General features: G+C 47.0%; 1 protein-coding gene across 2 annotated transcripts in view; it reads left to right on the top strand.

Annotated features, from left to right (window-relative positions):
* The window catches only part of LOC138514356 (uncharacterized), a 420,747-nt gene that overhangs the window by 138,749 nt on the left and 255,482 nt on the right, over positions 1 to 26,516 (top strand). For both annotated transcript variants that reach the window (XM_069629817.1, XM_069629816.1), the window contains one exon: positions 17,367 to 17,487. In XM_069629817.1, coding sequence (XP_069485918.1) covers positions 17,367 to 17,487 — 121 coding nt within the window. The remainder of the gene's footprint in view (positions 1 to 17,366; positions 17,488 to 26,516) is intronic.

Below are 26,516 nucleotides of genomic sequence, written 5' to 3'. Positions count from 1 at the left end.
GGAGATTTGTCATCCAGGTGGCCAGGACACGGCCATCGCTTTTGGATCCAGTTCCTGGGGGTGGACAAGTGCGGGAGGATCACCTAAATGGGGGATCTTCGTGGAGTCTGTATGGTGAGACTCAGTATGCCCTTCCAAATAACACCTTTTCACCATCCTACCAGGTAGGATACCTAGGAATTCAACAACCCCACTCCCCTTTCCAACACAAACACTTTCTCACGGACAGTTTACCGTGAGCGACAACACCAGAGCCATAAATGTCCCAGCACCATGGACAGGCAAGGTCAGACAATTACGTGTTATTACACACACCTGACTACCATCAAACTTCCCTACATGGATAAAAGGCGGAGCAGGAAAGCACACTCTGGACGAGGCAAACCACACGAGGAAAAAGCAGTTCCAAGAAGGCAGTTTAGTACAAAGAGAAAGACGGCGAAACCAGATAGAATCGCAATGACAGAAGTACCTGTGACTTCTAAAGAGCGTTATTTCTGTGAGCCTTGGAAAGTAAGAAACTGAAGACCAGGAACTAAGGCTGATCAAACCAGCACAGTGTGTCAGAGTTACCTGGGGCTATCCTGCATCGATAACCAAGGTGGGGAGGAGCAATTGCCGCTGTGGTACTGTCCTTGGCTCCTAAAACAAAGCGGTGTCAGAAAAGACAGCACAGCCGGTCAGTCGGGGCAACTGATACCAAACCAGCTTGTGTTTTGAACCAAGGTTGCAAGCAACACATTGTACAAAGAGAACAGTATGTGAGGCATTTGCAAAGAGTGAAGTGGATATAATTGGAACCAAAAGAAGTAATTGAACTTTGTGATTGAACTTTGGGAGGTAACCCAAGATACCATACATAGAGTGATCTGGCACCATGTGGGTGCTTAATCAAAGGTCTCTGTTAGGTATCCAACTGATGCTGAGTGTGAGAAAAAGGAATACTGTGAGTGAAGTGGTCATGCAACGGGTCTTGCTAAATCCTGTGCACATTCATAAGTCTTCGATAGTTTAAGGTACATCGCAATTGGTGCGAGCCCGGCTGAGGGAGACTAATTGACCAAAATAAAGCTCTCTGAGCCCGGCTGAGGGGGTTCCAGGGTGAACTGTGAGTCACCCGAGAAAGAATTCTCTGAACATAGTTTAAAAGGGATCTGAGCCCAGGAGAGGGGGATCCAACGTTACACGTTTTGTTTTGAAAACGATCTGAGCCCGGCTTAGGGGGATGCAGGGCGAACGACCAAATTGAATACTGGTAAAAAGGAAAATAATATTTGCATGCTGTTTTTTTGTTTACACCAGGCCCTCTGAGTCAAGAGACTTGCAAGAAGTGAAGAGACTGGACACAGGAGGTCCTGAACTATGAAAATAGAACTGTATCCTCGTGCCGCAGAAGCCAGAGTGTGTGTTTTGGACAAGTGAGCCGCCTTGACCCATGCTAAAAAAACGTGGGGAAGGGAGGCCAACAGCCCAATCATCCTGACTTATCATTTTGTGAACACTTCTTTCTTTTTCATGAACTTCACCCCACACTATTTGTAAATTAGTAGTAAGGACTGGCAATCATTTTTTTTTTAGTATAGGCCCCTTTTGATTTGAGAACACTCTCCTTTTCGCACAGGAAAAATCGGCGTATTACAGGGAAAAATAGTATACACAAGCATCGCTTGGGTCAAAAGGTCATGCTTTATGGGTTCAACCTCCTGTATTGCCTGTGGTGTAAGGGGGTGCCATTTGACTTTAGGGAATGTGACATTTTCTTTTAAAGGTATGACTACTGGTTCACAGGAAGTGATGAGCCTGGTATTATTGGAGCTGTTTGCCCATAACAGTTCTGGAACATCCTGAAGCCACTAGGGCAACAGAGTTTTCAAAGTTGTGAGTACAGGTATAGGCTTCTAATGATGTGGGGAGATCTATCACCAATGCGGGATCCTGAGGTAGGTGAATGTATGCGTCTTGTGGCCTACAATAAATTTCACCCAGGGCACTGAGGCAGTCCATACCCAGGAGATCTCTAGGGGTGATTCGGCTGAGCAGGATGGCATGCGTCGTGGTGAGGGGCTCCCAGGCTTAACGCAGTTGGGGTGGTTAAAGGTAGACGTGTTATGACACCTTTCACTGCCATTGTCCCTTTTGCTTTCCCAGAAAGAGGCAAGGGAAAATTGTGTGTTTAATAGTACTCTGCAAAGCTATTGTGTCTACTAAGAGAATTGCATGACACCCCTGTATTTTAGCCAGCAACCATGGGTGGGTTGTATCTAATTAAAACATTGGCACTATGATGCATTGGTCTGGGGCCTCCTCATGTCAGTATGTGAAATTGGAGTGTCCTGTGTGATGCGGATTTGCCTGTGGGTTCAATTGACTCTGGAATTGTGGTTGCGTTTGCAAATGTGTATTGTTAGGGGTTCCTTGCTGTGGTGGCAGCTTGGGGTACCAGGGTATCTTTTGGGCTTGTATAGTCCACCTATATGCATTGTGAGGCACCAGTGGCATATGTCGTGTAAACGTATGGTATGCAGTGATTTTAACGAATGAAAAATTACGAATAGAATTGTTAACAAACCCAAAACACCTAAAAAAAAAATAACAAATTTGTTAAAACTATATATATGTGGTTAGGAATAGGTTGGGGGTGGGGGGAAAAGGATTAATAAAAAAAATGGGGGGATTGGAGGAGGGGTGTGCGCATCCCGCAAAAACGACGACAAAATAATTGTTTTTTTTAGGTATTTTGGGCTCGTTAAAAATTAATTTGTTGTTTTGTAATTGGTTAAAATCACATTTAACCAAACCTATCGGGGCACTCTGGATTGCAGGGGCAAAATCATTAACAGTAATGACATTGGGAGCCCTGTGGTGGCTGATATGGGGGCCTGAATGGAGCAATATTTCTCTGGGGCCTGCTAGTCCCCCTTCTCCTTGCCTCCTGTGAGTTGGGTGCTCCAAATTGGGCTCACTGAAAGGTAAGCAGTTTCTCTATGTTCTGATCATTCTTTTCTAAATATAAGCTGTACATATGTACCACTGTCGGCATGATTTCTTGCACATGTTTACATTCACACTTAATAACTCCCTTTTCTACATCATTTTTAATTGTGGTGTGGAAACCACCAAGAAAGTCTTGCGTTATTAATATAGGAGCTGCCTTAGTGACACTTTCAATATTACAATGATCTTCCAGGGTAGCTATTACTCCTTAAAGAAAATCTTCTGGATGTTCCACTTTGTCTTGTCGTAATGACACCACCTTTGACCAATCTGTTTTGGCCTTTGCCAGTTCTTTTATTGCTTCCAGTATTTTACTCCCTTTGAGGGCAATATTTGTCATGTCCAGCCTCAGATCTATTCCAGCAGCGTTCCCCATTAATGGATCTTTAAAGTTTTGGGGACATTCCGCCTTTGTTCTAACTGATTGTAGCTGCTCTGAGGTAAGGATTTTGTTTAAGTAATACTGCCAAATCTGCGGTAGTAGGGTTATGGGAATCTGTTATGCTTTTTAGGTCTCTAACAAACTTTCTAGGGTTTGCACACCGTGTTATGTTATTGTCCATTTGAATAGCGCCTTATATAGCAAGTATCCCTACAAAATATCCCCACCAAAAATATCGGCATACATATGGCCGTTTGTCTCGCCATAGGCAATATTTTTGGGGAGGATATTTTGTGGGAGCAGGGGTTGCGGGGGTGTCCCCACAGGGTCATGGGTCAATATCGCCGCAAAAATATGGCAATATTTTTGCAGGGATATTAACACATGGAACCATATAGCATTGGTATGATTGAACGCCCTCGGGGACCGTAGTCCAGGTCAGTGGAGAGAGTACGGTAGTAAATAGTGCTTTGGTGCACTCAGTATGGGTGCACCCAGTGAGGTGTACGTGGTGTGTAGCTGCATTCTAATGCTAGGCATGGTGCAGTGGTTGTGTGAGGTCAGTAGAATGTGTGCAGCAAGGTCGTTGACCTTGGAGTTTGCATTTTTGCGGTGGTGGAGCTTGTCTATGAGGTTATGTGGGCAGCTACGCTGATTTCTTTTGTGGGGTATAGATGCGTTCTAAAGACTGTTTAGCTGTTCATGGAGGTGTGTAGGTATGTGTGCAGCTAGACCGAAATTGATCAAGAGGTATAGTGGCATCCTTTTGTTTGTTTGTGTAGAGGAGAGAGTGAGGATATCGGTATGTGTGAGTATATGTGCGGTTTGGTGGGAGACCCCTATTTCAGATTACCTTCCAGTGCCCGTTGAGCTAACCCTATCTATTCTAGAGGTTCGGATCACTGGTTCTCCGAGAGAGATGCTCAGGCTAGCGCAGAGTTTGTTCTGATTACCGGGTTGAGTTTCTTTTCCTGCTTGGCAGCATCATCAGTGTTGAGTTGCCCTATTCTTAATCTTTATTGGGTTAAGTGAATTGCAGGTCTATGGTCGTCACTGTGTCTCGTTGTATGCCACTGTTTATTGGAAGATACCTTCTCGTTGTACAGTTACATCCAGTTCTGTTCTATCAGACTTACGAGTCCTAGCTAGATTCAATGACTGGTGTTCAGTGGACCCACGGACCAGGAACAGCCACTATGGCCATCCATGTGTCTTGTTGGGTCTGTAGATTGCTTATAGGATGACACCTTCTCACTGTGCATTTACTTCAGTTCTGTTCTATCGGACATACAAGTATATCCTAGGTATGAAGACTGGTACTCAGTGAGCTCAAAGGTCAAGCAACAGATCAGGCCGTGATGTAAGTGGAGTGTCTGCACTGGCAGTGTAATAAGCAGCGGAGATTAGAGTCTTCTTGATCTGGTGTGCGTTTAGACTATTGATGGCAGGCGGTAGCACCTCTGTCACTTGCAGGAGCTTGCCTTGCCAGATTCCTCGCCTGATTCCGAGCGTATTCGTTTTTCGATAGAACCGAGTCGGTCCATTGCTGAAGCTCAGTTATAAGTGCCAGTGGGCCCATTTTCCAGGTCCCGGGTAATTGTTTATAGTGGGTGGGTATTCCTGTCGTAGTTTACAGTTTGAATTGCTGAATTATATCGTATCATTGTCCCTTCCTAGAGTTATGAGTGCTAGGGAGCTTATCTGAATGGAGAGCATAGTGAATATCTGCAAGAGATATAAGAGCAAGTCCCACCCAGGCATAGTTGATGCTGTGCCCCGGGTGAAGCAGTTCATGGCAACAATTCCCAGGCAGATCAGGATAGCATGCCTTGATCAGAGACCACCATGGCTAATCTACACAATTCTAGCTAAATGTGGCGCATGGCTGATCTTCACAGTTCAACCTAGATGTGACTCACGGCTAATCTTCACAATTCTATGCAAATGTGTTGCATGGCTAATCTTCACAATTCTATGCAAATGTGATGCATGGCTAATCTTCACAATTCTTTTTAGATGTGACGCATGTCTAATCTTCACAATTCTATGCAAATGTGATGCATGGCTAATCTTCACAATTCTATCTAGATGTGACGCATGTCTAATCTTCACAATTCTATGCAAATGTGATGCATGTCTAATCTTCACAATTCTATCTAGATGTGACACGTGGTTATTCTTTGCAAATCTATCTAAATGTGACACATGGCTAATCTTCACAATTCTATCTAGATGTGATACATGGTTATTCTTTGCAAATCTATCTAAATGTGACGCATGGCTTATCTTCACAGTTCTATGTATATGTGACACATGGCTAATCTTCACAATTCTACCTAAATGTGACACATGATTATTCTTTGCAAATCTATCTAAATGTGACGCATGGCTTATCTTCACAATTCTACCTAAATGTGACGCATGGCGAATCTTCACAGTTCTATGTAAATGTGACACTTGGCTAATCTTCACAATTCTGTCGGGATGTGACGCATGGCTATTCTTCACAGATTTATCCAAATGAAACGATTTGCTAATCTTCCTAATATGTCTGTTTTAACACATTTCTTGCCCCCAAAATACATTTGGGCACAACACATTTAATTTCCTACAAAATACATCAAAATCCGGCATGACGTCTGCCCTCCAGTATAGATGTAGGTGCAACACATTTCCTCCCACAATTCAGTACAATGGCTACTATCAGGCGTATCACAATGGCTCACTATGGAGGGTAGCACAATTCAACTCAGAGGCCAACTATGTCAGCACTGTTTACAGAGTAGTGTACAGAAGGCATGGTATCAACAGTAAAACAGACACAAGTGACCACAGTTCAAGGGTGTTTATTGAACTTACAAGGGTATGATAAATACCCATCTAAACCTAAATCTAAAGATGGGAGCAAGCTACGACCATCAACTAATAATAACGCAGTCCTCATGGTGTCTTGTCAAAATAAAAGGGCCTATACAAAAAAACAATGATTGCCAATCCTTACTTCTAAATAAAAAAAGCGTGGGGGATAATGTTACAAAAAGAAAGAGGTGTTCAAAATAATATGTCAGGATGTTCAGGTCGTTGGCATCCCTTCCCCATGGCTTTTAGCACTGGGCAAGGCGGTTCACTGGAGCGTAGCACAGTCCCTGGCTTCCTTAGCACGAGGATACACTTCAATCATAACATCGGGACCGTCTGTATGCAAGTCTCTTTACTCCTCCAAAGTCTCATCATTCACAGGGCCTGATGCAACAAAACAAAAATTATAAGTTCTTTTCCTCTTTGGATTTCTACAAGTATTCACTTTAGGTGATCCGCTATTCACCCGGACTCACCTCAGTTGGGCTAGGATCTCTTTAGTACAATGTTCATTCCCTTTTGATTCCCTTCAGTCGGGCTAAGATCTCTTTAGCACAATGTTCGCAGGATATTCTTTTGGGTGACTCACGGTTCACCCCGGATCCCGCCTCATCCGGGCTCAGATCCCTTTTTAAACACAATTATTCTCCCTCAGCCAGGCTTGGACCAATTTCAATCAATTATCAAAGACTTTTGAATGTGCACAGGGTTTAGCTTTACCCGCTACAGGACCACTTCGATGTTTACAACTCCTTCTCTTTACATTTGTCCACTTTGGGTTTGGATACCTAACAGAGACTTTTGAATGAGCACGCACGTGGTGCCGGACCACTCTGCTTATGGTATCTATCTTCGCTTCAAAGTTCAGTCACTCATTTAGTGCATTATGTTCACATCACTTGCCACACACGCTTCATGCACTGTCCTCTTCAAATTCCTTCATACAATGTTGCAGCTTGCAACCTTGGGTTCCAGACAGCCCTGGTTGCTATTAGTATCCCCAACTCACTGGCTGTGCAGCCTTCACTGGCTTTTCTTTGTTGTAGTAGCCAACGACAGTACCTCTGCGGCAACCGCTTCTCCCCGCCTTGACTATTGACGTGGGAGAGCCCCGGGTATCTCTGACGGTTCTACGTTATTTCGCTGCGGTATTTTTCATCACAGGTTTTTTTATTGCCATTTTTTTTCAAAAAACTCGTTTTTTTTTTTGGGGGGGGGGGGTAATCCCACAAGCCCCTCCTTTTTATTTTATTCCCTTACACCCACAACCATATATTTAATTTTTTAACCCCCCCCCCAAAAAAATGAGTTTTTTTTCGAAATTAAAACGGCGATGAAAGAACCTGCGATGAAAAATACCGCGGTGAAATGCGTGTATACCCCTCTGACACACAATGCAGGAGTCTTCAGTTTTGATTCCCGGTCTTACGATTTCTATTCTCGATAGCTCATAAAAGTTATGGTCTTTCAGTGAAAAGGTCAAGGGCCCATCCTTTAGATTCCTTTTCGGTCTTTCACCTTGTATTAAACTGCCATCTTAGAACTGCTGGTTCCTTGTGTGCTTTGCCTCGCCTTGAGTGTGCTCTTGTGCTCCGCCTTTTTTCCGTGTGGGGAAGTGTGATGGAAGTCAGGTGTGTGTAATGATCAGTAATTACCTGACCCTGCTTGACCACCGTGTGGGACATATCAGGTAAACGGCTCGAGTGTTAGTCCATTTTCCCTCACAGTGAGTTGTCTGTGAGAAAGTGTTTGTGTCGGAAAAGGGGGGGGTTGAATTCACAAGTATCCTACCTGGCAGGATGGGGTAAAGGTGTTATAGGGAAGGGGATCCCGCATCTCACCGTCCAGTGTCCCACTTCCACTCCCTGAAGACCCCCGATCCAGGTGATCCTCTCCCACTGGTCCACCCACAGGAACTGGATCAAAAAGCGATGGCCATGTCCTGGCCACCTGGATGACAGATCCCTGGGGACTAGCGGGTGAGACACCTTCACGTTTCACACATTAGTAATAGTGTAAGAGTGGCTTGGTTTGTGGGGCACGATAGTGGTTGTGCTTCCCACCCTTATCACCTTCCGATGGCTAGTTACAGGGCGTGGCAGGATTCAACACAAATTAGCTATGGTGCTGTACATAATGACTAACTATGGGGTGCAGCGCAGTTATATCTCGGAGCGCAACAGGGGCATATAAAAAGGTTATATCTTAGCTCCATCTAGAGTATAGCTATTTTACACACTTAGACTGAGTGCCAAAATGGCTACCTTACGCAATTAGAGTAGTGTGAGTTTTCTGCAGTAGAGTAATGGCTGCACTCCTCACCCACACCACACTTACCTTAACCATCACTGTAGGTTGTCTGCGTCAGGCGTCCCAGGTGAACATAGGCAAACACAGAGTGGAGCAGCTTCTTCAGGAGCTGCCCTTTGTCACTGGCCCTTAGCCATGGGCTGCCTGGGCTAGGCTGCCCTGGGAGGGCTGGTAAAGAATGATGGACACAGGCAAAATGGAGGGAGTGAAAGCAGGTTGCGGCCTATGGATTACTAACTGCAAGCCAGGGAAAATTACAGACAATGGACAGGCACCCCTGATTTCCTCGGCCAATCGCTATCAACATTGGAGGGGAGAGGAAAAAGGACCAGAAACAAACAAACGACTACACCCCCCAAGACAGTCCTCTCTAGAAGTTGAAACAGCAGAAAAAACACAATTTGTAAAATAGATTTAAAACACAGATAAGACCCTCCAATAAGAACCCACGCAGGCTAGAAACGTATTACCAGGTGCTTGTTGTACAGGATGCCTATGGTTTACTAACTGCAAGCCAGGGAAACTACTGACAATAGAAAGGCACACTAGCAGAAAAAAACCATTTGTAATTTCCACTTTAAACAACCACAGATACAACCGGCCAAAAAGACCCCAGACAGGCTGTAAACATCTTACCAGGTGCTTGCTGTACAGGATGCCTATGTGCGGTGGAAATGCTTTCTTTAAGGACCTTCTCTGATCTGGTGTCCAGGCCGCATGGTATGGCCCAGTGTGGAAGCCCTCAGGTGCAGGAATGATCCTAACAGGATACCCATGTGCTCCCATTCCCACGTCTTATAGAGGTGGTAGGTTTTCCTGTAAGTATGGTGCATCCCCTAACCCACCATCTTTTCTGTAATTCATCAAATGCATCATCCAGTAGATCTCTCAACCCCTCATCAGTAGAGTCCTTACCCATCAGTAATTCTAAACCTTCCAGCCTTCACCTCTTTTGTTTTGCTTACCCAACAATGACACACTTTCCTTTCGGTCATATTGAAGACCATCATAATGTTTTAGAACTATGCCCCCTTCTCCTTCTGAAGTCCCTCAACTGTCACAGACTCATTGTAGGGAGAGATTGGTCCCTAGGCGGGCTTGCCATGTGATTCTGTATTCTTTTGGTAAATGCACATGGGAGGAAGGCAGTGCTGGGAGAGTGGGGGGGGGCAGTGGAGTCAGGCGATGCTGTGGCAATGGTGAGGTTGGGGCTGAGGGAAGTGGTGAGTAATGTGGTATCACTGTAGGTCGGTAGTGTATTGAAGAGGGTCACTGTCCCCATTCCAAGGCAGTGTACTAGCGGGTGCTAGGACAGGGGCGAGTTCTGCTTTATCACTCTGTTTCTTATTGTGTAATTTCTTCTCTAACTTAAGCTTTTCTTCTCTATGCTTTCGCAATAATTCTGGTGTCCTATTTGTGGATTCTGTGGTCCAAAGTCTAAAAACAGATGACCATTCTTTTGGATGCAGTTTATCCCCCTTGGAGTCCAGTACTTCACAAACAGAGTTCGAGTGCTCCTCCTGAAAAGTACCCATCTGCGGAAACACTTTAGTGCAGCCACAGCAGTGTTCCATTTAGCAACATATTGAACTGACTACTCCCCATTCGCTGTCTCCATCTGTCCAGCAGGAGTCTCATGCTGTTAGTGGGCAGAAGGTATGTGTGGATGTCTGTTACCCAAAATGAATAGGGAAAGGAAGGGACGGGTGAAATCCCTCCACAGACAACAAAGAAAGGGACTTGTGAAAAAAAGCTCCAGAGACAAAATAGGCAGTAAGAAAACTGTTAAACCCAATTGGTTCCCTAATTATAACATACTTCTCCTTTTTAGCCTGGGCATTGCTTTCAGACTGGAGAGTGCGTTGTATAAATAGATATAGCAGGGATTAAAATAAGTTGCGCGCAATGGTGAAGGGTAAGACAACAGATCTGACACTTACCTGCCCAGAGGACACCGTTTCTGCTTCGCCAAGCAGCAGCTTTGGCTTGGCCTGTGTTATCAGAGACACAGGGCACCACTGCCTGTTTCGAATTCTTTGCAATCTTCCGTCTGAAGGGACATATCTTTGGAAAAGTGGCTACACACTCATCTTGTAATAATGATCACCACACACGGGCAACAAGGGTAAGTGCGCCATACATTTATTTTCACAGCTCCATTCATACACAAAAGCCGCAGAAGGAATTTGCATGTTTATATAAGATGTAGTGGGCCTCATCACAAGTTTGGCGGTAATCCGGTGCAATTTACGCAGAGCGGAAATAGCGTTACCACTGGGTGGTACAGCTGTATTAGCGCTGCATCACAACCGGGCATGCGTGCCTGACTCTGGCGGCAATGCTCTTAGCACCCACTTAAATAAGGGCTACCACTGAAATATCAGTGCCAATAACGCTACCGCCATTGACCCTGGTGCTATAAGCACCCACGGAAATTGTGTCATCGCCGGAATAGGAAGCATTGCGGCGGCCATTTTGAAAAACACAATTCAAACAATATCTTCACTTCCTGCAGCCATCTGGACTTGGAAACAAGCCAGAATGTTTCAGAAGAGGATCAGAGGCAAGGTGGCCGAAAATCTTTTGAGGAAACCTAAGTTTAGTGAGGGGGAACTGGTGGTCCTTACTGATGAGGTTGTTGCCCACAGTGATGAGCTATATGGCATCAGGCAACGCAAAACCTCAGCACAGCGCAGGACAGCCATCTGGCATTCCATCAGCCAGAAAGTGACTGCTGTGGCCAGGGTACCCTGAGACGGGGAGGACTTTCGTAAACACTGGAACGACTTCCGTGTCGGGATGGATGGACTGCTGTCCCAACACCGGCAGGAGTCCCTGGCGACTGGAGGAGGAACTTTGGAACCACTGGTACTCACCGCCTGGGAGGAAAAGTGCAGCACAGTGCTGGATATGTATGGAATATAGGGTGTCAGTGGTGCGCAGGCGAGTGCCAGCAGCCAGGAGGCAGGAGGTGAGTCAACCCCCACCCCTGCGGGTGCACCCTGTGCCAGCGGGATTGTGGTGCATGAGCAACCAACCACGACACCATGTAGCATTCACCCCCGCATGTTGCGGGCCCAGTTGGCCTGCCTTATGTTGGAATGGCAGACAAGCCACATGGAAGAACACGTCCCCCTACACTGACATGGGCACAGCTAGCCAATCACTGTAAACCACATCGCAACCCTGTTGGCTGCACCGTAGTGCCCCATAGAAACGATGCCAGTGCCATGGAGTAAGCCACCACACCCAACCCCACAAGCTGAGTGCCACCCGGTGAGGTGATGTGGGTGCATGAAAGACCACAAGCATACATGCCAAACATCAGCTGCCTCACAGGCCAAAGAGCAATTGGCCATGCATCACACACTCATTGTTGCAACCATCCCCATAATGCCAGACCCACCAGCAATCTCCCCAGACATCCATGCCTATCCGTCCAAATGTATGGGGTCCCACTCCAGACCATAGTAAATGTGTCTTGCATGCCAACACATGCTGGGGAATCTATACCTGACAACATTTCCTATGTTCTCTACAGGCACTCACGCATCACCAGAGGCATCCGAGGAGGACGAGGGGCCAGGCCCATCTGGAGTGGCGCATCCAGGCCCTCAATGTCCGCCCCAACATCACCACCCCTCAAAGGTGCAGACAGGCTATGCCAAGGTGGATGTCTCATCATGAGACACGGCAAACCTGCTGGGCCTGGCTGACATGGACTCCACAGCTCACCACAACCACTGCAAGGCCTACTGCACCCACTGCCGCGGCTGGAGGTTCTGAGAACAAGGCCACACCTCCAGGCAGGGCGACTGTGGAAACACAGGGGGACACCAGCCTGTGTCACTGCATGACGAAGGACCACAAAGCACTGGACGCACTTGTCGCCGTCCACGTTCACCAACACCAGAAAGCCCTCACCACTGCCAGCGTGCTCAAACCCCAGAAAGCTCTTGCTGCCGCTGGGGTGCTCAAATACCTGAGCCGGACATTGAAAAACCTTCATATGGCTCCCCTGACAACAGCCCAGAGCCACTGCACAGCTCCCCTCCCATATGGCACACACCAACAAGCACCACAGTGCTGTAGAGGATGGAGTAGATGCAGCGGAGAGAGAGGGAGATGGAGTCAATAGGGCACACGCACTCAGAATACCTGCAGGCCATATGTGACAGCAGTATTCTGTGGGCCATTGCGAAGAACCAGGCAGAGACAACTGCCAGTATGGCCGCCCTGACACTATACGCCCACTGGGTCAGGGTGATGGCCGAAGGTATCTCAGCACTGGCAGAGGCCATCTCCCAGAGCATGGAGGTGACACGCCAACAGATCCGGGGGCCAGGCTTCATCCCTTCCACTTCTACAACTCCCACAGGGGAGCCTCAGCAGAGCACATAGAGGCGTCAATCCCAGTACCATCTGCAGCCAAGATCACCAGGGGATGGGGGAGCGAAGGAGAGGGGGGAGGCCCCGGTTGTAATGAACATCGAGACACTAATTGCCCTAAGCGACCATGCTGGGGAGTTGGTGGTGGGAGGAGGGAGGGGGATAGTGTGCTGGGGAGCTGGTGGTGGGAGTAAGGAGTGGGGGGATAGTGTGCTGGGGGTTGGTGGTGGAAGGTGAGAGGGGGATTGTGTGCTGGGGAGTTGGTGGTGGGGGGAGGGAGGGGGATAGTGTGCTGGGGAGCTGGTGGTGGGAGTAAGGGGTGGGGGGGTAGTGTGCTGGGGGTTGGTGGTGGAAGGTGAGAGGGGGATTGTGTGCTGGGGAGTTGGTGGTGGGGGGAGGGAGGGGGATAGTGTGCTGGGGAGCTGGTGGTGGGAGGTGGGAGGGGGAGAGTGTGCAGGGGAGTTGGTGAAGGGAGGTGAGAGGGGGATTGTGTGCTGAGGAGTTGGTGGTGGGAGGAGGGAGGGGGATAGTGTGCTGGGGAGCTGGTGGTGGGAGGTGGGAGGGGGATAGTGTGCTGGGGAGTTGGTGGTGGGAGGGGATTTGTGTGCTGGGAAGTTGGTGGTGGGAGGAGGATAGTGTGCTGGGGAGTTGGTGGTGGGAGGAGGATAGTCTGCTGAGGGGTTGGTGGTGGAAGGTGAGAGGGGGATTGTGTGCTGGCGAGTTGATGGTGGGAGGAGGGAGGGGGATAGTGTGCTGGGGAGCTGGTGGTGGGAGTAAGGAGTGGGGGGATAGTGTGCTGGGGGGTTGGTGGTGGAAGGTGAGAGGGGGATTGTGTGCTGGGGAGTTGGTGGGAGGGGGATAGTGTGCTGGGGAGCTGGTGGTGGGAGGTGGGAGAGGGATTGTGTGGAGGGGAGTTGTTGAAGGGTGGTGAGAGGGGGATTGTGTGCTGAGGAGTTGGTGGTGGGAGGGGATTTGTGTGCTGGGAAGTTGGTGGTGGGAGGGGGATAGTGTGCTGGGGAGTTGGTGGTGGGAGGGGATGTGTGTGCTGGGAAGTTGGTGGTGGGAGGGGATGTGTGTGCTGGGAAGTTGGTGGTGGGAGGGGGTAGTGGGGATAGTCGGGGCCCTTCATTTCAATAAAACTGTTTAACTTCATTAATGTGAGGACATTCCTGATTGTGTCATTATTGTGTTTATTGATAGAGGTGAGTGTCACACAGGCGTGCATGGCTTGTGCCATGTGAAAGTGTCAGAAGAAATTGTCTATATGTCCCTGGCGTGCCAATCTCCCACCCCTCACGTCATCTCTGGCAATGTGTGCATTTACCTCTGCCACAGGCACTGCTTCCTCATCCTCTCGAAGTGGCATGTCCACATCAGGGGGTAGTGGAACATTCCTCTTCAGGCCAAGCACAATTCTACCAACTTTCTCTGGAGAGTATATCAGGGCTCCACCGGTATGGTTGAGGCAGCGGAAACGTGCCTTCAGAAGGCCCAAGGTTTGCTCAATGCACACACTGGTCCTGCTGTGAGCGTGGTTGTAGGCATTATCCTGTGGTGTTTGTGGATCACGCACAGGGTTCATTAGCCAGAGCAGCTGTGGGTATCCAGAGTCACCTGCAAGGGGGAGGCACAAGCATGAGTCACAGTATAAGGTGTGGGTGTGACCTTACACAATATCAGGGCAATGGATATGGTGTACATGCAAATCGGCCCTCATTCTCACTCAGGTCATGCTTTGTTTCTGCTTCACACAAACCCTGTTCCCTTGCAGCATATGTTACGTAAGGTGTCTGTCTGTGACATGTGCATCTGACATGGTGAGTGTCATGTGGCAGTGTATTTCCACCATGCATGTGGCATGCTGGGTTCCCCATGGGCCCTCCCTGAGCATCTGGAGCCAACGGGTGGGCATTGTGGGCTAGCCACACATGGGTGCATGGCTGTGGTACTGGCAGGGTTCTTGTGTGAGGAGATGTGGCCATTTTGCAGCATTGCTTTGGTTAGTGCATGTTGCATTGTGGTACCTGCAGTCGTGTTGGTTTTTATAGTTGCTTCTCCATCCAGGTAAATCCGACATGTGCATGCTCCCTGCCCTGTACTGTGATGGTGGTGCGGAAGGTGGTCAAGTACGGATTTTGCATGTGCTTGTCATGCCATGCTTTGTGTATTCATTCCCATCACCCCTACCCCATTTAGACATTTACTTTGCAGCGCATGTGTGCTGGCTTTTCTCCTCACCCACTATCTAGGTTCATAGTCCACTGTGCCTCTCCAATCCTCCTGGCAGTGTGCTGTTCCGTAGGACCATAACATCATGGGTGGAACCAGGGTAGCAGGCACAGCGGTGGGTGATGTACAGATTTGGGCCGCAGGCCACCTGCACATTCAGGGAGTGTTAGTGCTTGCGGTTACGGTACCCTGCTTCGTGGGCCTGGGGGGCCACCAATGCAACATGGGTACAGTCCAGGGCAGTGATCACATTTGGCATTTGGTGCAAAGGCATAGAACTGTTGCTTCATGGCATTTACATGGGCTGGGGTGGTAGGCAGTGAGATGTGGTGTTGCACTTGCCGCAGCTGGGCTTCAAGCACCTGGCCCAACACTGCCCAGAATGTGGGCTGTGCCATGCCGTGCATCATGGCCACATAGTGCTGGAAGGTGCCAGTTCCAAGGAATTGTTGGACAAACACTAGCTTCAGCAGTGGGGGCACAGCTGTCCAGATGTTGATCCTTCGCCCTATGTCGTCCTATATTGTGGTGAGCAGCTCTGTTATGGTCTCCCTGTTGAGGCAGTACAGGGTGACCAATGGCTGTCAGGGTCTAGGGTGTGGGCCTAACCCTGGGAATAGGCGCACACCTTGCTTGGATTATCCTTCTCTTCCTCCTCCTCCTCCTCCTCCTCCTCCTCCTCCCTGTACTCCTTGTGGCCTGGCCTGTTTGTCTTGCCTCTCTACTTCCAGACGCAGCATGAGCAGCCGCCTGTCTCAGCTCACGGTGGCTAGTGGCAGCATGGTGTGGAAACAGTGTTTGGGGTAGGGGTGTGCCTTATGTAGCCCTCTGGAGTGTATTGGGATCACTTGTGGCTTAATTTCAGGCACCTGTGTTAATTTACTGTGCTGTGTTTTAATGGCGATATAATTTTTTCCGGGCTGGGGGATACACAGGTTTGCCGGTGGGGGAGGGGAAAGTGATCCACCGGCAGGCCAGGACCCTACCCGCAAATAAATGGTGAAATCAAGTGCCGGTGCCAGTAATTCCGGCAATCCCATCCCATGAAGTCCTATGAGACCAGGGACGTCATTTCACCAAAATGCCAGGGGTAGCGGAAGTGTCATCACGTGACCCTTGACCTCTGATGACATCACAGGAAGTGATGTAATTTGACCCATCCTGAAGTGACATCACGAGAAGCGATGGAACACAACCTTTCACCCCTTGACAAAACATGACGTGGCATCACATAGCGTTGTTCCTAAATACACTAGGGAAAATATGGTCACAATATCACTATAATGTGATATACATTTCATACAAGAATGGATCGCCATATGTATTGTTAATATCTGTGTGTATAGGCCCATATTACCAAATTACTGTGAATGCAAGCAAACGTCCAAGGCCAAATGATAATGATGTGTTTATAAAGCACTTACGCTTAAGCACTTTATATAGAACACCTATACATACAATATCACCCAACCAATGTGGGTACTCATTTAGCGACCTCAGAAGGATGAAAGGCTGAGTTGAGGCGTTTAAGAACAGACTAAATCAGTGACTAACCCCCTGAAGTGTGCCTGAAATAAACCTTTAATGAGTCTAGCAATTATTGTATAGAATTCCAGAAAGACACATTATTTGTTATTCCTATTCTGTCTTATTTAGGGTCACTACTCGAAGTGTTACACTGTTGGAACCCCATGTCTTTTGAAGATGCAGCAAGAAAGCCAGCCACTTAAATAAATAAAGAGGCACATAGCGCTGGCCACCCCTGAATGACGTCCCTGTAGGAGACTACATGGAATGGGAATTTACCTGCGTCTCTGCCGCTTGTAATATCCCGATAATTCCGGGATGTCGGGCGGCAGAAGCAGTAAGGCAGTTTTGCCGGTATCCTGCCAGAAGTTACTGGTGGGATACTGGCAAAACTGTGATGAGGGCCATATTCTGCAGACCCATTTTTACAATATCCAGGGTTCCCTTTTCTTCCAAACTCTGAGTTCTCTCTCACTACAAGGGTGCGTTTGTACTGTTTATATTAGTTTGTCTGTCCTTTTAAGTTATATTTTTATTGAACCTTGATTGAACGTTTCCTTTATTTATGAGAGAATAAAAAAAGTAACAAAATAAACATACCATTAAGGTACCATGATTTGACACCGCGCCTGCTTTATGCAACTTTCAGCACAGTATTGTCCTTTTCTCTTCCCAGTAGTACCATAGCGCTCATGTTCAACCAAGATGGCGGCATGGTGACCGACAAAGATGGCGAAATAGTGAGGGAGTGGACCTGGCCTCGCATTGGAAAGCTGAGTGTTCCTGTGGTGATGCAGGTAATACTGGATCCCGCCATTTTAGAAACAGGGAAACAATATAGTTTGTGAACATGCGCGGAATTTCCAGAGATGGTTTTGATTATGGGGGAGGGGAGAACGTTATTAATGAAAGTTCATGCACTGATGGGTAAGCGAGGGGCGGTCAGTCTCGGCTTCGAGAACACTACGTCAGACTATGTGCCACTGCATACATGTCAACATGCCCCATTCCATTCGGGAGATAGTAGTCCGGTCCTGGATTTTGCTTTGCATTCTGGGACTTGGAAGACCTGCGTTTCCCATTATAAACCCAGGACTACAAGTCCCAGAATGCAAAGTTAAAACCAAGACTGGAGTAGTATCCTCAGAGTTGAAGGGGGAATGTTGGCATGTATGTCACAGCCAATGTTTTCTTCCACCGCCAGAAGGCAAAATGGGATGGAAAAGGCATAAAATGGTTAATGCGACATTTCAAGTCCTCTGCCAACAGTGTCCACGCCCGAACACCACAGACCTAAACAAGGCTACCAAGAAAATGTGTTGCAACAACTGGAAATATTCTTTTGTTAAACATATTGACATAAGATTTGCAAGGTAGGCCAGCGACGCCATGAGGTATGTTAAAGCTACTTTGGTCGTTTAAAGCTATCCCTTCAGAAGCTCATACATGCGCCAACACAAGATTAAAATACAGTTTAAGGAAGAAAAGAGAGATAAAGTGTATGAAATAAACCACAAGTTCCATCTCAGGCTACACTAGACAAAAACCACAGCACACCTTGGCATTGTTTGCTATCACAAGGACTAAGACAATTGCTACACATGACCTCTCCAAAGCCTGCACAGATTTGACTGACATTATTGGCTCTTATGTAGAGGTAATACCTCAAGGCCCCCTGCACGACTGCCCCCCCCTTTCTGCCGCATACAGCTTTGAGACATGACCGAGGTGCCCGTCAGCTTGAACCTGCCTCCGCTCGGGGAAAGTACAAGACAGTGGAATAATACCCACACAACTCGCAACTCTCTCAGATGGCCTTACGGACACACCCACTCCCTGTGATAGCTCAACGGTTTGTATTAAACATCCTTGGAATGGCTCTAATGGCCGTCCCTCACTCTCTCATCCAGAAGACGCAATGCTCTCCCTAACCCAGGCATCTCTACTCCCCAGCTTAGTATCTAGTGCTTGTTAACCCCTACATCTAAATTCTACCTCGCTCTCAGTGAGGACGTAAAGGCAATCACCTTCCCTCTGGGATTTCCTTGGTTGGACCTACACTACCATTGAGTGTTCTAAAGGGGTAGTACGATTGTATCTTTCAGACACAAAGATCTCCACTCTCTCTTGGTCCTTCTGTGCTGTGATATTCCTCTCCCTCTACCTCTGTGTCATTCTCCCTTCCACCTCCTACCCCACCCTCCTCTCTTTCGCTGGTTGTTCCTCCTCTGTCCTCTGAAGTTCCCTTTTCTATGATTTACCTCCGGCCTTACTTCCTACCACTCGCCCCGCTCCAAAATATACCTACTCCTCCCTCCACACCACTACTATGCCCACCTATTCTCCACTGCTATTCCCCTCCACGCTACTGCTCCTCCCTCTACACTACTACTATTCTCCCTTCTCCACACTCTAACCACTTGCCTCTCTCCACTCCAATACTGCTCCACCCTACCTTCTACTCAGTTACCCCCTTTAACTCTGTCAATCTCCTTCCACTCACTCTCTGCACTTTTCTCTAACACACTCACTTACCTTATGCGCACACCCACAACACCGTACCACTTGTTTGCACCAACCAATACCTCACCTTTTCTCCAAAATGCCTCCTTCTGGTCACATGGCCTGCCACCTCCTCCTCCCCCTCTAACCTCACCCGAGCCACCCACACCGGACTGTTTCCTGTTCTCCCTCCCCCTAGTCGGGGGTGAAAGCCCTAAAAATAAAAGTGGGGGGGGACTCGTTAACATACCAATTGAATGTGGTGTCACCAGAAATGAGCATATCAAGGTGCCCTTTGAAAAAAGTGGGGGGACTTCAGAAAAAAGTGGAGGAACTCCGTCCACCTGCCTGTACCCTCGACTTGAGCACTGCCCCTACTTCTCCCATTGCTCTTATACCCCTCGCCAATCTAGCCCCGTGTTACAACCCACCCCCGGGATGTGTCACAACTGCCAGAATACATAAAAAGGGTGCTAAGTCCGCCCCCTTTTGCCATGTAGATCCGCTGTGCCTAGATGATGGCGTCCCATAGTGGAAAGTGTTACAGTTTGTGTCGGGTGGCTACGTTCATGGTGAGTACTGGAATGTCCCTGTGTTTTCAGGAAGCCACTCTGTGGAAAGTTTGTAGTAGTCCATGTGGAGCTTTGTTTTGCCGCTGCTGGAGCATGACATGTGCTGGTGTCCTCTGGCAGTGGTCAGTGTACTCTGCAGCTGGGCGGGTTCTCTGTTGCTCCGCTCAGCTGCTCTCTCTCATCTCACTGGTCGGAGTAGTCTGCCTGCTGGCTCTGGTGGGCTATTTGCTTACAGGTGGTCCACCCAGACATTTGTTGTATGTTGCTGCCTGAAATGAAAAGCAAGACACTGGCAAGCATTTTGCTGAAGAGTTATGGGTCGATTCACAGTGGTACTGTTCAGAAACATACAGGCTCATGGGGAGGGGCCAGGAACTGCCCCCTGCCCCCAGACTGCCTCCTTTTCCCTCTAGAGGAGGACAGGCTCTGGCTTCCACCCGGGTAGGCCTCTGCGAAGGCACCATGAAGCAAGACACAGACAACAAATTCAAAGTTCAAACAGAACACTTTTATTAACTTAAATGTCAGGATGGTGTATGGCCTATCGTGCCCTATCCTAAGGTGGGATTTCCCTACCTAAAGAAAGCACAGATAGTCCAAGTCAGTAAGTTTAAATTAAAAGTCTGTCTATGTCCAACACCTATACTTATCCTCACAAAAGCTAAACAATGTGTAAGGATGTCAACAACAAAAGAAGTGGTGTTCCAAATAAAGTTCTGAGCTTCTTCCAGCTCTTGGCATACTTTGCAGCTCTCCTTCCCCAAGTTCAAAGCAGTTCCAAAAAGCCTCGGGGTTCCCTTTCCCAAGACAACAACACAGTTACAAAAGGGCATCGGGTCCCCTTCCCCAAGGCCACAACACAGTTCACATGGTCTTAGGTTTCCCTTCCCCAAGACGTCAGCTTGCCAACTTACACTCAGTTCCTGTCTCTTAATACTCAAAACCAGTTCCAGGTCGACTTTACAATCCTTCAGACTCTTCAATAGTTTACACAGTTTGCTATCTTCTGAATTCACTTCAACAATCTAATTCACAAGTAAAGATCTGTTTTCTTTTCCTTGGCTTTTTCAGACAGTGTATCCTCGGTCTAGGTGAAGTTGTTGGACTGCTCGATCCACCCATTAACGGTCATGCAACCGATAACCCTTGGCTTTCCTGCCCACACAGGTTCCTCTGTCACTGCACCTGCGCTCTGGTTCACATTCGCTTTGGTTTCTCCTTGCTAGTCTTTTGGCTTTGCCACAATGCGTTTTTCTCCTTGCCAGTCTCTTGGCTTTGCCACGGTGTGTTCTTCCACACAATTCACTCTGTGGTGCTCACTCTCTTTCACCACCTTACTTTTACAGTCTTCAGCAATGTTCATTACTTGCTTTTCACTTTATTCAGTAAGATTCATTGTTTGTCTTCGGTGTTCATTACGTGTGTTTCCACATGCTTGCATTCCATTCGTAGGCTTATCAAAGTTTTGCTTTAGTTTGGTATTCAACAATGCTTGATTCACGTTCTGTCACTTATAGTTCAACTAGCTCGTCTTGTTCAGTAAACACCCACACTTTGGGTTCACTTTCAATTGCACTTATATTTCCGTTCATCTGGCAGTAACATTTGCCCTTTAGTAGCCCCAGGAGCGCCCCTCTCAGGCCTGTACCTCCCGGCCCGGCTTCTCTACTGCTGGCCTTCCCTTCCCCACATTTGGCTCCACCTTTTATGCAACAGTGACCTGTTAACAGGTTGGGGGTGCGAGCCCTTCAGCTCAATTGCCTGACTCCAATTACTATGGTCTTGGGACATGCCTGACCCTTGCATTAGTGTTCATGCCTCCTCCACGTCTAAGTACCAGAGTGGTGCAACTGAATGTTAGTCTGCACAACTCCTAGTCACCTCTTCCTCGTCCCAGTACTAGACTGGTGTGACTGAGGGGAAATGAGAGGAGAGGACTGGCAAAAACCTATGAAGGTAGGGTGAGGGGAGGGTTTTCTATCACGATGGAAAGGGGATACCATGCCTTGCTTAAAGACATCCTCTCCCCCCTTTCCCTGGCCACCTGAGAAGAGGATCCAAGGGTAGTAGGTGTGAAGATGCCTTAAGGTTTTTAACATACCCTTCCCCTATGCAGGTTGGACTGGGAAGCTTCACATGGAAACCGAGAAAGTGCACGGTACCTTGCTCTTCACCCTTCCGGTGTTCCACTGTGAAGCAATAGGGTTGAAGGTCCAAGAACCACTGCATAACCCTTGGGTTGGATTCTTTTCTCTGACTAATCCACACTAAAGGGGAGTGGTCCGTGATTAGAAACGTACGACCCACGAGATAGTATTTGAGATGTATGACAGCCCATTTAATTGCCAGTACCTCTAGCTCGATGATCGAGTAGTTTTTCTCCCTGGGAAACACCTTCCGACTGAGGTATAATATCAGGTTTTGCAGTCTGTGTTGGTTTTGAGATATAAAAAGGCTCCTAGTCCAATTAAGGAAGCATCAGTTTGGAGGATGTACTCATTGGAGAAGTTTGCTACTTTCAAAATGGGGCTCTGGCATAGGGTTTGTTTTAAGGTGGTGTAGCATATCTCATCTTCCTCATCCCATCTGATCTTTTGGGGCTCAGCATTTTTCAGTTTGTCAATTAATTGTGAGGTTTTGCTGGAAAGGTTTTGAATGAACCGGTGGCAGTAGCCGATTAACCTCAAAAAGGCTCTCAGGTCTTTCTTGGATTTTGGTGTGGGGGTATTGAGAACAACTATAACCTTCTCCTGCTGGGTTGGACAGTACCATTTCCCACATAAAACCCTAGATATTTAACCGCATATTGAGCGAGTTTGCATTTTCTGGGGTTAGCCCTATTTTTCGTAATACTCTCATGACTGTGTAAAGGTGGTACAGATGATCTTCCCATGTTTTACTGTGTATCCCAATGTCGTCTATATAGGCGCCGCAAATGTTTGAGTATGGTTGTAAAATTGTATCCATCAATCTCTGAAATGTTGCGAGAGCTCCATGTAGGCCAAAGGGCACAACTTTAAACTCAAACAGTCCTAAGGGAGTAGCAAAGGTACTCTTTGTCAGGTTCATACAGTGGAACCTGCCAATAACCTTTCGTAAGATCTATTGTTGAGAGGTAGACAGCATTACTCAACCAGTCGGTCGATAAGATCCTCCATACGTGGCATTGGGTAAGCATCAAAGGCATCGATGGCATTCACCTTTGTAAAGTCTTTACAAAACCTCCAGCTTCCATCAGGTTTTGCCAATAACACGAGAGGGGAGGACCAGGGGCTATTGGAAGGTTCAATGATGTTGGTCTCAAGCATTTGCTTAACTTCCTGGACTTGGGTAATCAGTAAGGTTTTAAATGTACCACTTTGCTTTCTGGAGTGCGGATGTGATGATAAATATCTTTCACTCTTCCGGGCTCTTCTCTAAACACATCATTGAACTGTTTTATGAGATCATACAGATCTTGCTTTTGGTTATTACTAAGATCTGGGGAAATTAAGACAGTATTATCCGAATCCTCGGGTAACAGACAAGATAATTTGATGGAATTGTACTTTTTGACCTATTGTGAAGGTATCATGAATCAAGACACAGACAGCAGATTCAAAGTTAAAAACAAAATGGTTTACTAAAGCAAAGGTCAGGATGGTAGAAGGCCTAAATTGTCCTATGCTTAGGCAGGATTTCCCTACTTGAATGAAACTGATGTCAATAATCGAAGAAATGGTGCTCAACACAAAGAGTGTGCTTCTTCCAGCTCTCAGTTTTCTTTTCAGCTCCCCTTCCCCAAGTTCAAGAAAGTTCCACAAAAAAGTCTCAAGATTACCTTTCTCCAGTTCGAGGCAATACAGTTCTGCACAATCCTCGGGGTTCCCTTCTCCAAGTTCCAAGCACCACAGTTCAAAAGAAAGGGGTCTTGAGGCTCCGTCCTCAAGACAGCATTTGTAGTTCCTCAGGTCCCAGGGTTCCTTTACCTGAGACTTCAATGCAGCAACTGTCTTTCAAAGTACAAAACAACTCCAGGTCAACTTGACCTTCCTTCTGGTTTACATCACCAGCTTCCTTACAGTGCTTTATTTTGGTATTTTTCACTATGTCTTTGGCTTTCACAATTCAGGGCTCTCTTGTCTAAGCGCAAGTGTCAGACCACGCGGTCCACCCATCACAGGTCACGCAACCAGGAGCCCTAGGCTCCTACAGGTTCTTCTGTATTTGCCCCTGTGTCCACATTGACCTTCCCTTTGCTTCTCCTTGTTGGCCTCGTGCCTTCATATAAAGGTTCACACTCTCCTGGCTTCTCCTGGTTAGCATCTTGGTTTTGCCATTTTGTGTCACACACCTGTTTCCAGTCGTTCGTCTTGCAGCACCGTATCCACTCATAAGAGTTCCCTTTGAGGTGGTCTTATGTATTCCCCACCTTTCTGTCACACTCTCTCAAACATACGCTCCTTTCCGTAGGTTGCTTGAAAAAGGGTACTTTCCCTTTTAGCTTTCATCAGCTATTAGCTTTGCCCATAAAGTTTAATTCAATTTAATATTCAATGTGTGCAGTTAGTCTTTGTTTCAAGGTTTCATTCAGTTCGATGTTCAATGTGCATGTTTGAACTCTTCTTTGAGTTTTCGATCAGTTTGTGATTCAATATGCATCCTTTAACTTAACTTCAGGTTTTCCTTCAATGCGGAATTCAATATATGTCATAAGGTACTTTGGTATTCATGCGTAGCCCATAGGAGCGACAACTCTTTCCACTCACTGGTCCGCTGCGTTCCTCCTCAGGCGGCTTCTGTACTGCTTCACAGGCGAGCGGGCTGGTCTCTGCAAACCCTGCTCATACTCACACTCCAGGTGGTTCTGGCTTCTAGTCTGCTTCACAGGTGAGCGGGCTGGTCTCTGCGAGCCCCACTCGCATTCGGGGCACTTCAAAAGGGATGTATACGATTTGGCCGTGGTACAATTCTTCGCGGACGAATTGACAAGGGAGGGAAGACAGAAGGGGGACAAGACAATTTATCTTACTAGGCCTTGTGTCATTCAGATCGTGCTGCAAAACCGAGAAGTGCAAGGGGAAAGGGAGGGGGGAAGTTCAAGGGAGAGGGGAAACGAAAACAGAGCAGCATGGCTCTGATTAAGTGCAAGTAACCACAAAGAGGAGTTATAGGGCGGTTCCCTCCTGTTTATGCCAATCGTTTATAACACTCAAAACAACAGAAGGTAAAGTTATTGTAAGTTATTCCTGTAGCTAGATCCCTAGCCAACAAATAAATCTCCCTATCTGTGAATAATCTCAGGCCATTAAGTAGGGTCCCTGGTTAGTGCTGTTGGGCCGACTACAAAAGGTGTCGAGATCTTCTCCCTGTACTCTCTAAAAACACTTTCCTGGTGTCTAGTATGTGCACACAGGTTGGAGGTCGATTCTTGAATTTTAATATGTCGCCCCCAATTTGTGTGTCTTATCGTTAAAAAACAACGAGTGCTAATCCCAGAATATCTGGTTGAATGGCCAGATAACAATGGGGAAAGAATTTTCGTTAAAAGCTGTGTGGAAAGTGAAGATATTAATTCTTCATAACTCCCAAAGGTTCAGATTTGAACCGCAAATTGTGTGGATAACAAATTAAGTTTCCTTGAAACAATCCCTTTGTTTTCCTTTAGAAAGGGAGTGTGGGTCTGGGTTATCCTCCAGGCCTATTGTATGGTCAACCGGTTTCAGCGGGATTCTTGAGTTGCCGCTTTCTTCAGGACGAATACTTCCAGTTGAGGTATCCTAAACAGTGTCTTCAACACTGTTAGATGGTAGAGGGTGTCCAAGGTTTGATAGGGTAATTACTTCCTAGTCCTGTATGGACAACAAAACAAGAAAAATTGGGGACTATAATCAGTCTCATGTACCAACAGTTTCTACTTTAAAAAGAGAGAATTCTAAGGTACTTCTATCAGTACCACCTCTATATGGGGAATCATACCTCTGTGTTGTAATTCAAGGGTAGCGGCTTGATTTTTCGGTGGTGTCCAATTTATAGCCAAGATGCTAGCAAGGTAGGTCTTATTTCGTCCTTTCTTCTGGATATTATCCCTGTGATTTGAAAGAAAAGGTGTTTGTAAGAGCCTGCTGTCATCTATATTGCATCTATACAAATATTTTTCATGGGTCCATCGCCCTTTAAGAGTGAGGTAGGCTTTTGTTTAAGTAGTTGTTATCCTTAATTATTTTAATTATTTTCAAATTGGGTTTTAGCAATGACCTCTGCTCTTATGTCAGAGGTTAGAGGTCCTGCAAAGATGCCATTTCCCAAATCTGGCTTTTCTGCATTGATGTTGGCGCATCTTACCTCCGTTCGTCGGTTTGTTCCTTCCCGGATCGAATCGTATCCACTACTGCGTTGCCCTGTGTCTGTTATTCTTTTATGGTCATGTGCATGGTCACGCGGCCGAGATATCCGCTCACGTGATCACGTGGGCATCTTTGCAGGACCTCTAATCTCTGACATAAGAGCAGAGGTCATTGCTAAAACCCAATTTGAAAATAATTAAAATAATTAAGGATAACAACTACTTAAACAAAAGCCTACCTCACTCTTAAAGGGCGATGGACCCATGAAAAATATTTGTATAGATGCAATATAGATGACAGCAGGCTCTTACAAACACCTTTTCTTTCAAATCACAGGGATAATATCCAGAAGAAAGGACGAAATAAGACCTACCTTGCTAGCATCTTGGCTATAAATTGGACACCACCGAAAAATCAAGCCGCTAC

Source organism: Ambystoma mexicanum, chromosome 12 (assembly GCF_040938575.1).
Source record: "Ambystoma mexicanum isolate Mex_15411 chromosome 12, UKY_AmexF1_1, whole genome shotgun sequence".
Taxonomy (NCBI): Eukaryota; Metazoa; Chordata; class Amphibia; order Caudata; family Ambystomatidae; genus Ambystoma; species Ambystoma mexicanum.
This window is presented reverse-complemented; position numbering and strand designations above follow the sequence as displayed.